This window comes from Schistocerca americana, chromosome 1 (assembly GCF_021461395.2).
Source record: "Schistocerca americana isolate TAMUIC-IGC-003095 chromosome 1, iqSchAmer2.1, whole genome shotgun sequence".
Lineage (NCBI taxonomy): Eukaryota > Metazoa > Arthropoda > Insecta > Orthoptera > Acrididae > Schistocerca > Schistocerca americana.
Genome location: NC_060119.1, coordinates 132776976 through 132789338, shown reverse-complemented (window position 1 = coordinate 132789338; position 12363 = coordinate 132776976). Strand labels below are relative to the sequence as shown.

The 12363-nt window shown below is 38.2% G+C and overlaps 1 protein-coding gene across 1 annotated transcript in view; it reads left to right on the top strand.

Moving 5' to 3' along the window:
• LOC124620640 (estradiol 17-beta-dehydrogenase 2-like) overlaps nt 1-12077 on the top strand; it is a 186876-nt gene extending 174799 nt beyond the window's left edge. The window contains exon 8 of the mRNA XM_047147083.1: nt 11757-12077. Coding sequence (XP_047003039.1) covers nt 11757-11879 — 123 coding nt within the window. The 3' untranslated portion in view covers nt 11880-12077. The remainder of the gene's footprint in view (nt 1-11756) is intronic.
• The last annotated feature ends 286 nt before the right edge of the window (nt 12078-12363 follow it).

The following is a 12363-nucleotide window of genomic DNA, read 5'->3' as shown; positions in this document are numbered from 1 at the left end:
CATGTGACAGTCAGGTTGGTACCCCAGCGCTATCAGGAGTATCTCCAGTCAAGTCTTCGGGCTGTAATATCACTGACTGGAATAGAATTGTCTTCAGAGATGTGTCCCACTTCGAACCGAATCCCAATGGCCAGAAAAGACTCTACAAGATTTTAAAAAATATATACATGATTAGTATATTGGCGCTACTAATAACACAAAGAGGTTAAGGTACAATGGCAATTACCGGTGTTCATTTATTCTTCCACACTTTCTAAACACAATAAACAATCAAATTAAATATATCAAAATCTAAATTATCAACATTACTCGTTATAATACACATGGTTCCCTTATTGTCACAAATTAAATAAGTTATACATTAGTTGACAACAACAATTTGATCTTTGTGTCACGCATTAAAGGGACCAAAGTACGTAAAAATTCGTTCTGTAATACTGCAAAACGTACATGGGCACTGCTACTGATCTAATTTAAAGAAAACATACTGATGAGAATAATTTGATTACTTGTATAAAAGGTAAACAATGTTATCGCACATCTAAATTTATCAAAAACTCGCCTCTAATACCGATATAAAAGTCAGCGAACATTATAGTGACCCTCCATGCTGGTGTAGTGACCTATTTCTGACAATCGATCCCTACAAGTGTACAGTGCTTCATAAACATTCCGTGAAGTGTTAATTTACGTGCAGTGATATAGTTATTCTTTGACTTAGCTTTTGTTAGTTATTCCGTGATGTTCATGCCTACACAATTCAGTCATGTGTGTAGTGTTAAGTTATTGCTAAATATATGTGTGGAAATAAAGGAATTGTTTTCTCCAACACCCACACTGGCATATTAAGCAGTTGAACATGTTTGTCATGTTCTGCTTATGATACTAAATCAAGCTGTCACACTTTGGACACTACATGTGATTATGATGAAACAGCATACTGAACAATACTAATCACATTCGAGTTGGACTGAAATAAAGCTCGCTTGCTTTCGGTTCACCACTTTCAGAGTCAGTCAAACATTACAGAATAGCCATGTTATAGAGGTTTGGTAACAAACTGACTCATAAAGCGACATGTTACGACATATTCGTAACACATTTGCCCACATTACAGCAGAAGTCTAACAATTTGTCTCATGCATCAGCATGTTACAGCAAAATTGTTATACAGTTATAATTTGCCCCTACTTCACCAACTAAGCAGGCTGAGACGTGGCTGGCCAGTTGCAAATAGTTCCAAAAATCAGAAACAAAAATTCAGGAAGTCGAAACTTAACAAGACTTGTTCCAGAAGCAAAACACTTACAAGTAAACCTACCCAAAGGATACACTTCGAATTTTGATTGACTTTGAATATGTTGTGGTCTAGAGCAAAATAAGAAATAAATATTTTTTATAAGTGCCCACATGGCCATTAATCGGATAAAATACCCCTTGAAAGAAATTGAGTTTAATATTTTTGAATGAATATCATTGAAATGGTAACAGATATAAAAAAACTTCAAATAAAAGTTCTATCGTTTTTAATATACATTACAACGATGCACCCAGATTCCTGAATTTCACTCCCCTCCCACTACTTTATTTCTAATTTCGACATTTGACGAAGAACAAAACGTATAGCACCGTTAATACCAAATGCAGTCATCTGCGATGAGGTGGTACTGTAAAAATGCATATGTTAGAAATAAGCTAAAAATATCTCCATATCACTATATGTGCACCCAAATGTGTCTGCTTCCATACCACTTGTCATGTTGAATTGTGTAATTAGCATTTCCCATATAAATATATTCTGAAAGTATATTCTACACATATTGCTCAATATTTATTTTTTCTTTTATTTTTCATTTAATCTTTTATTGTATTTGTGTTTTCTTTTTACATTTGCTGTATTTTTTCACGTTTTATCGTTGTCAATTTTAAGTAGTTTATGTAAGTAACTGTTTGTACATTATTGTTCTAACATTATTGTAAATCTGCACAATAATGAGGAAGTACACAATTGTTCAGGTCAAAAAATGCTGAATGCGCTTTGATTTTGAGCACCAAGCATAAAGGATTTCGAAAACAATTACTTTCTTCACAAAGCAGATTAAAAATAATAGAACTTTTATTTGAAGGGTTTTTTTGTATCTGTTACCGTTTCGACAGTATTCATTCAGAAATATTAAACTCAGTGTCTTCAAAGGGATGTTTAACATCTTAAATCCTCTGGTCATATATAAAAAGTATGTGTCTCTTATTTACCTCTACACTGCAACACATTCAAAGCCAATCAGAATCGGTAGATTTACTTTTTAGTCAGATTCGCGACGCCATGTGTGTGCAGGTCACTACCATATCCAAGATATCACAAGCCACATCAAGTGTTATGACATCATGATAACATCACATGAGGGTCGTTGACCTCGACTGCATGATGTTCTAATCCAAGATAGGAGAATCCATTATGTCACTGTTGTGTTGTATGGGTCATTAAAATGAAACACCCAAGCATAGTGCAATAGTTACCAGCCAAAAAAAAACAATTGTTAACATTACATAAACCGACCATCATTGGCCGCCAGAGATAATGGTAGTCATCTTGTAAAATGACTGTCACTTTCAAACCTGTCATCATTGTCACCAACCAACAGTATCTGGGATAGGGATAGGGATAGGGACAGACGAATAAGACTTGAAGCATATAGGCATGCACAAGACTTATATAGACAGATCCTATACAACACGTGTAGACAACAATGGGAGCCATCTGTAACAACACAAACAGAGCAAAATATGTGGGGGGAACCACACAAAATACTGACAGAGAAGATAAAAACCCCAGTAGTTCTGGGAACGCTAAGGCAGGATGACGGCACGATGACGAGGGGATGGAGGAATACAGCTGTATAAACTGCTCCCTGACGACGTTATCGATACAGACACGCAATATCATGCAACACTAAGAGAAAACCTACACACACCATACAACACTGCAACTGTCACCTGTCCTTTTGCGCAAGAAGAGGTTGCGCTAGCAATCTCAGATCTCAAAAACAAAAAAGCACCTGGACCAGATGGTATCCACCCAGAAACACTGAAAAAACTAGCACCGCAGATCACCCCGTTCCTAACAACGTTACTGAACGATGCCTTACGGCTGGGCAGGGTGCCTACAGTAGGGAAAACCTCCAAAGCAGTCATTATTAAGAAATCAGCGGACAGGGATCCTTCAGATCCAAAGACTTACAGGCCAATATGCCTAATAAACACCCCAGTAAAGATTCAGGAGAAGCTACTGTATAAGCGCCTGCAAACACACAGAGCTCTCAGGGGTATGAGCCAACACCAGTTCGGCTTCAGATCTGGCAGATCAATAGATGATGCCATCAACCAGGCCCTGCACATAGTTAACAACACAAAACAGAAATACACGATGGCAATAATGATTGACATTGCTGGAGCATTTGATAATCTTTGGTGGCCAGCACTGTTTCAGAGGCTAAGACATCTGGAGGTACCGCAATCACTGTACAACAGTTTTCTAGACTACTGTAAAGACCGAGTAGTCGAATGGCAGATGGACAGCCGGAAAGTAATAAAAAGAATTACCAAAGGCTTTCCTCAAGGGTCGATCTGTGGCCCCATCTTCTGGGACATAACAATCGAACCCCTCCTACAGCTTCTGGATGGGGATGACAGGTCAGACGGAATTGTCGCCTACGCAGACGACCTATTAGTTGTAGTCACTGCAAACAACAGAGCCCAGTTAGAAGAGAAAGCCAGTGGATTACTACAAACAATTACTCAGTGGTGTCACAACAACAAACTCAGGATAGCCGAAAACAAAACAAGATACACTTTACTGAAAGGATCACTCCAAAGGAATCCTTCGGTTAAAATTGGGGACACAAACATCAAACGAGCACGCATTACGGGCTATCTTGGGGTACACATAGATGAAAAATTGAATTTCCACGAACACATAAGGCTAACAACAGACAAAGCAGAAAAAATACTCCACAAACTGGTGAGGCTAAATTCAAAACAGTACAGACTACCTCTACCAGTCTTACGTACATACCACTGTGCGCTCTTCGAATCAGTACTCAGCTTTGCAGCTACCACGTGGGCACATAGACTGAACGTGGTCGCCAACAAAGCATCCGTCAGACGAGGGCAGAGAAGTGTCCTACTTAGGTTATCTGGAGCCTTCGGTACCACCTCAGCGGATGCACTGTGTGTGGTGCTCGGAATATGCCCCATAGATATCACGATCAAATACAGAGCTGCAAGGTACTGGTTAAAGGTGGGGAGACTAGATAAGGTACACACAATAACCGGTGTGGCCATAGAGACGATACGTCACATTAAAAGTTAGCGTTTGGATACATGGTAAGGTGAGTGGGATGTAAATGATAAGGGACGTAGACTGCACGATTTCCTCCCTGACATAAGGGAGCGGTTGAGAATGAGACATATCGATCCCAGCCGCGATATGGTACATTTCTTAACCGGGCATGGACCTTATCCCACGCACTTAAACCGCGTGAGTCTGAGGCAGACACCTACATGCACATGCCGGAAAGAAGGTTCCCCAGAACACACTGTCTTTTTCTGCGGGCAATGCGCGAACAACAGACATACACTACACTTAGATTACACAGATACAGACATAGATATATACACAGCAATAAGAGACGAAGAACAATGGGCACAATTAAACGCACTGACAAACAGTATTTCAAAAACAACACATGAAGAGTATATGCGGACACGGCATCACAGACATGCCTATATGCAGCGTAACAGAAATCTCCAGAGGATGGACAGCGATACCCACAGTGACAGTGAAAATAGTGACAATGAGGAGGAACAGGAGAAGGAAGCTGAGATGTGACAGTAAATAAGCAAATTTCTAGCAATCTAGCCAAGAAAACACCACATGCTGTACATGGATGCGCACCTAAAGTAGTTAATACATAGGATTAGTAACAAATAGGATAAGCAACATTATTTCTCTATTAATAACCATTTGTGTGTGTGTGTGTGACTGGCGGTCAACGGCTCGAAGAAACCATTCCGAGATATTCACCGTCAGTCACATTGGTGATGGTACTAACAAATCTCTCATCTATCCTATCTTCTTTCTATATTCTTCTTAATAAACAACAAAATTTTATTTATATTTCAACCGTAAATTATTGTTATTTTGAAAAGTGTCATTCTTTGTAAATTTGTAGATAAAACAAAAGGAAAGAAAACTGTAAAAAAAACGAAAATTGTAAGATGTACGACCTGTTTTAAACATCAGGTAACAGGTCTATAATTTGGCAATAAATAAATAAATAAATAATAAAGGTCACCCCATAAATTGAACTTCACTGCCCTCAGTATCATTGCTCCGGGCACCCTGTGAACTGACCATTATTGTCCTCCAGAGGGTAATGGTGCTTTTCTTCCAAACTGAGCATCATTGCTACCTTCAGGGGATAATGGTGGTCACCAGGTAAACTGACCATCATTGTCTTATGAGTACAGATGGTCGGGCTTTAAATTAAAGCATAGTGTCCAACGATAATTGCAGTCATCCTGTAAATAAACCATCATTGTCCCGGGGATAATGATGGTCACCTTGTAAACTGACCATCATTGTCCCCACTGGGCAGTTTGCTATATTTTTGCTGTAACATCGTGATGTTTAGGGCATTTCGTTTCAATTTTGCTGTAACATTGAGCTGTATGGCGTAATTCGTTACATTTTTGCTGTAAAATGGCGATGTATAGGGTTAAGCGGCACGTAATCTTCACTGTGCATTAACAGAAGGTGACAAACTTTTGTACTGCGAGATAAAGTTAATACTCCAGCATGAGGTTTCTGTAACGATTGACTACGAAACAACTGAATCGAAAGGAAGCAAGTTTTATTTCAGACCAATACAAACGTGTATTAGTATTGTGAATACGCCATTTCGTTGCAGTGGCATGCAGTTTCCACAGTGTGTCAGTGTGATATAGTATTATCAGCAGAATATGAAAAACATGTTAAACTGCAAGATGAAGTTAATACATTAGCACAGAGGGACACTAAGATGTTTGGCTGACCTTGATATCGGTTTTACAGAACAGTTTTTGGCAAGTAGGTGTGTAAATATGATTGTTTACTTTGACATAAATGATCAAACTATTCTCGTTGATAAGTTCCCTTTAGACTGTAAGTTAGATGAGCAGTAGTGGATATGTGTGATTTGTAATGTTCTAGAACTGAACTTAAAGTTTTTTTCAGTAGTGCCAAGCAGTAGGCTGTGCATATTTTAATAAGTTCTACGGACATTTCAGATTTGAAAATATTTAATTTGAGAGTCCATTGTGCTCATATGGAGTGGTACAGTTATTGAACTTTGGTAGTCACCAGTCAAGCGTAAAATGCAATTTTTATGAGTAGCTCCAATATGCTAGCGATGCGAGTATCTTTTTAAGCTTATGGAACTATCAAGTCTTGACAGCAGTCCCAATATGTTTGTTGCTCAGAATCTTAAATATTTTGAGAATTATTTCAGTTTTAGTGCAAAGATCGGATTTTTGTTAACGATCAGAAATTAACGATCAGAAACCTATAACTAAAATTCCTTACAACAATAAGCAACCCGTGTGTTATTGTACTCAAAATCTGTATTTAGTCTGATAAATAATTTCATTTTAGTGCAAAGATCGAATTCGTATGATGATCGAGTGTATTTTCAAGATATTAACGCTGCACGGAGTGGCCGCGAGGTCTGGGGCGCCATGTCACGGATTGCGCGGCTCCTCCCGCCGGAGATTCGAATCCTCTCTCGGGCATTGGTGTGTGTGTTGTTCTTAGCATAAATTAGTTTAAGTAATGTTTAAATCTAGGGACCGATGACCTCAGTAGTTTGGTCCCTTAGGAATTCACACACATTTGAAGATTTTGCAAAAGATATTAACCTTTCATATCTGTCTGTGAAACCATATTCTACCATTGTTTTTATCCATATTGTATGTAAACATTTTGTATTCCATTTTATATTACGAAAACATGCAGTTTAAGTGTTGCATCACAGTAAAGATCTTCTCAAAACACTTCCTTTCCATCCTAAAATGGCGCACAATCAGTTCGATTGTCTTTGACCATGTTGAGTGTTTACATCTGCTATTTTGAATCACTGCTATTAGATCTTGGTATTATCTATTGCTTGATTATATGAATATAGCCTTTATGCGTTTTAGAGAGCCCTGGTACCATAGTTCTGATTGGCAATGTGGCAGGTTTCCTTGAATGTTTGTCTCGTGCATAACTTCAAATATGCCTCGATCTAATGTACGAGGATCATTCAATAATTAAAGAGAGAAATTGGTCTGGAGAAAAAAGCGTTTATTTTTGCAAAACAATACTTTTCCACTTTTCAACATAAGCCCCTTGAACACTTATGCACTTGTTCCAACGGGCTACAAGCTTTTTTTGTTCCGGCTCCATAGAACTCTTTATCTTGATGTTAGAACCAATTTCCCCCAAACTTTTTCACATCCTCCCTGTCCTGGAACCTCTTCCCACGTAATGCCTCCTTCCGTGCACAAAACAAATAAAATCACTAGGTTCTAAATCAGCACTGTAAAGGGGTCAGGCAGTATTTCCCAGTCCATTTTGTCGATGATTTCACGGGTTGGTTGAGCAATATGAGGAAGTGCTTTGTCTTGCTGGAGAATCACACCTCTCCTCTGAGATCCACGACGTCTCTCTCTCATGGCTGGCTTCACCTTGTTTAAAAGCAAATCCGAATAGTATTGGCTGTTCATTGTACGCTTCTCTTCGAGATAATCACAAAAAACTGGACCTTCAGCATCCCTAAACAACATCAACATGACTTTTCCTGCTGATGCTTGGGTTTTGAATTTTTCTGGACACATGAGTTGGTGTGCTTCCACTCCATGCTTTGTGAATCTGGCCCGTAATAGTGAACCCAAGTTTTTTCATAAGTTAAAATGTTGATGAGAAAGTGCTCACCTTCCATTTAATAACGTTCATTTAGTTCTTGCACTCTCTCAACCTCGTTTCCTTGTGTAACCGCGCACATCTTTTGGGACCCATCTTGCACATGTTTTGCGGTACTTCAGCTTGTTACAGATAATGTTATGAACTGTAGCAGTACTAACTTGAACCTTACTAACTATCATTTCCACAGTCACAAGCGGTCGGCACGATTAATGTCATCAGTTCGACTTTCAAGTCAGGGAGTTAAAACTGCAACTGGTCGGACGGAACAGTGTTCGTCAGTCACTAAGTCGCGATCATTTTTGAACTGCTCTGCCGACTTGTAAATATTTGCACGATTCATATAACCTACATCATAAACGTTAGACATTTTACAGTATACAAGGTGTAAATTTTAAATTGACAAACCAGAATAACTCGAAAAATAAGCTTCACATGAAAAAATGTGTAGAATCCATAGTTGATTATCCTCGAGGGGGATATCCACTGGGGCTAAAATTAGCCCTCCACCCCAGCCCCCTGGGGGTGGGGCGGGAGGCAACTTTAAAATTTCAAATGGGAACCCCCATTTTTTATTGAAGAATCAGATTCTACATAAAAAACTATGTACATTTTGTATTAAACATCTGTTTTGATTCTTGGTAGTTGGCGCTGTCATTCAAGAAAACCCATGTTCTCATTTTTGCGTGGAAAATGGTTATGGATAAATAAAAAATACTTACATACTTCGTAAATTTTTATTCGCTAAAACTAAAACTCTCCCTCTCTCGCCATAGAGAGGAATTAGAGTTTTACAAATATTGACCCACATATTAATTTTTATTACAGAAAATTTCGTAACTCAGTTAGTTTTTTAGTTACTGAGTTCACTCGTTAATAAAATGTTCAAATGTGTGTGAAATCTTATGGGACTTAACTGCTAAGGTCATCAGTCCCTAAGCTTACACATTACTTAACCTAAATTATCCTAAGGACAAACACACACACCCATGCCCGAGGGAGGACTCGAACCTCCGCCGGGACCAGCCGCACAATCCAGGACTGCAGCGCCTTAGACCGCTCAGCTAATCCCTCGCGGCACTCGTTAATAAGCAGGGTGTTTGGTTAGTCAGTTAGCTAATCAGATGATTTGTTTGATAATTAAAAGTTGTGTGGTCCCATGACCACGAAACAAACAAAACATCCGAATCTGCGGAAAAAATTAAGTGCACTCCGTCACTATGGGTAGCTAAATGTTCAGCGCATATGACTGCCAAGCAGTGGATCTCGATTCGATTCCTGGTCAGGTTGGAAATTTCTCCGCCTGGAAAGTGGGTATTGTGTTGTCCTCATCGTCATCGACACGTAAGTCGTCCAACTGAAAAGACTTGCAACTCGGCGGCCAAGAAAAGCATGAAACCGCAATACATTTAATCTTCCAGTGCGAAGCATTCTAAGTTAAAAGACACAGAATAAAGACAAAGAATATTTGGCTAATCATATCTTGAAGAAATTGTGTCTAATAAAGACCTGGTAAAGGGTCTCCCATTGGCTTGCCTTTCTGTAATAACGGAGAGGGAAATCACACAGTAAACAGTTTTGGTACAGGTAACAGCGGGCTAAAACCACTGTTGCTTTGTCTCTCTGTGTAAATCAATCCCATTTACTATTGTCACAAAGAAATGGTAACATCTCATCTAAACCAGAAACAACTTTTTTTAAACGGGACATGAAGAAAAAAAGAATATGCATTCTTGTGGCAGTCTCATAGACCTACTGGACCGCAAAATACATCTACAGATACACATGTCGGTAACTCTTCAGCCACAGAAAGGATAACATCGCTTCTGAACTGAATTGGAGGGCTGTAACTGATGAGCCACAGGTAGCAAGCATATTTAATACTCCTTTCTTAAATATAGTGGAAAGTATAAAGAAAACCAGTTTAAGAGAAAAATCACAGCAGTATGTTGGGGAAAAAACTCTCATAAAATGCATTCATATGAATGTATCACCAATTTCTCCTTCTAAAATGAAAAAAATTATATATTCTCTCAAAAATGAAAGCTCACTGGGATTTCATAGTGTTTCCGATCGAGTATTATAGATTTGTTCTGATTTAATAAACCCTCTCTTGTCTGAAATTTGTAACACATCAACACAAGATAGGAGAGATGTCAATAACCACCGACCTGATCGCTACTGACATCATTTTGCAAACTTTTTGAGAAAATGATGTATTGTAGAATAGTATCTCACCTGAGTAACAACCATATCCTCACAAAATTACATTTGGATTTCAAAAGAGTTACTCTACTGACAATTCCAATTACATGTTCCTTCATCAAGTCTTACAAGCATTAAATTGAAACATATGGATGGTTGGTATTTTCTGTATCATATCTAAGATCTTTAAGTGTGTAAATCAATGTTCTTCTAGACATGCTGAGCGTTTGTGGGACTGATGATATAGCCAACCAAGAGATAATGTCATATCTGACCAAAAGAATTCAGAAAGTTGTACTTAGTAATGCAACCAAGGTAGTCCAGAGGCATTATTCTAACTGGGAAAAAATCACGTATCTCGATCTCTAAGCATCAATCTTAGGTCGAGTATTGTTCCCCCTATATGTAAACGATCTTTTCTGTAATATACAACAAGCGAATTCAGCTCTTTTTGATGGTGACCAGTTATCTGCAAATGGTCTCACCCTCAACTTAAAAAAGCCACAACATATCCAGTTCTGCACATCTAAGTGTACTACACGAACAATAAGTGTAACACAGGGTGAGAAAATAATAAATGGGATGGAAACTTAAAAATTTTGAGGTGGCCACACTGATGAGAATTTAAACATGAGAAAACACATTCTGGAAATCCTAAAAAACTTAGTTCAGCCACATTTGCACTTACAGTCATTGCAAATCTTTGCGAGAAATTAGTAACCTGACATATTTTGCATATTTTTATTCAGTATTCTCACATGGAATGATGTTCTGGTGTAAATTCATTGACCAATGCGTGCTGTGAGAATGACATGTGGTGCTCACTCAAGAACATCTTGTAGACATCAGGTTGTGGAGGTACACATTTTGACCACTGCTTCACAGTACATTTATTCCCTCATGAAGTTTGTTATATATAATCCACAGCAGTTCAAAACGAATAACGATGCACATAATTAAAATACCAGAAGAGAAAATGGCATTCATTACAGAACACTAGGGTTGTCATTAACAAAGGAAAAGCTGCATAATGCTGCAATCAAAAATTTTTGTTCACTTAACCAGTGATTTAAAATGTCTGACAGCAAAGTAAAAACTGAAAATAAACTGAAAAAATTTCACCTTGACTACTCCTTGAATTTCGTAGGAAAATTTCTGTTATTGTAATGTGTAAAAGATGGTGTGTGGGGATTACTAACTCACACCTGCATGTCTTCTTTTTTATTTAATATAAATTATTTAATTAAACACCTAGTCAATGATCAGCATATAGGTGTATTTACAAAATAATTTGTGATGTATGCTTATCCAGCAAACGATTCATAGAACATGAGACTAACTAATTCATCCATTAGGAGGATATGAAGAAGAATTCAGACCGGAAACAGAAAATACCGATTCAATGGCGCAACGCATCCGCAATAGTTTCACAGCATTAACGTTTTTATGTCGATTTTTAATTCGAAAAGTAGCAGTCATACTTAGTAGCAAATGGACCATTACATTTTAGTGTTTTTCATATTTCTGTTCATTTGCTTTCATCTGATTTCAGAGAGCACACATGCCTGGTTTCATACCGACAATAACGATGACGGTAGCTGCCAGCCTACCAGACTGGCTGAGAGAGATCATATCCCAGGCATGCCTGGCGATAATAAAAATAATATGGGGATAAGAAAGTTGTTGACACAACGTCCGAAGAAAGAACGTTCTGAGGTGGATGAGAAGGGTGTCCAGACAGAGGAGCAAAGAGTCCCGTCAGTACTTGTCGTGTGGACGCGGAAAACACCTGTCAGTAACGTTACTCGGTTATGTACTTCCTATTACGTATGTGAAATACTTCTATTAATTAACAATAAAATTTTTAATATAATGTTGTCTTTTATTTACTGGTATATTTCTGAAGAAAACTGTTGCCGTTCCTCAGATACACGTACCGCCGAAGAGGTCTCTTTGAAATTGGAAGTCGCATACAAGTAGAAAATGGCATGTGTTTTCGGTCTTTACGCAGCAGAGCATTTATGAACACTCATTTAATAATCCTATACTGTCAATATCTGAATTTATTTTCAAACAAATGTTCTCTACAAACACACAAGCAAATTTTATTGTCTGGGCATACAAGCAGCAAGGGGCAAAAAACTCAGGAGAAAAAAACT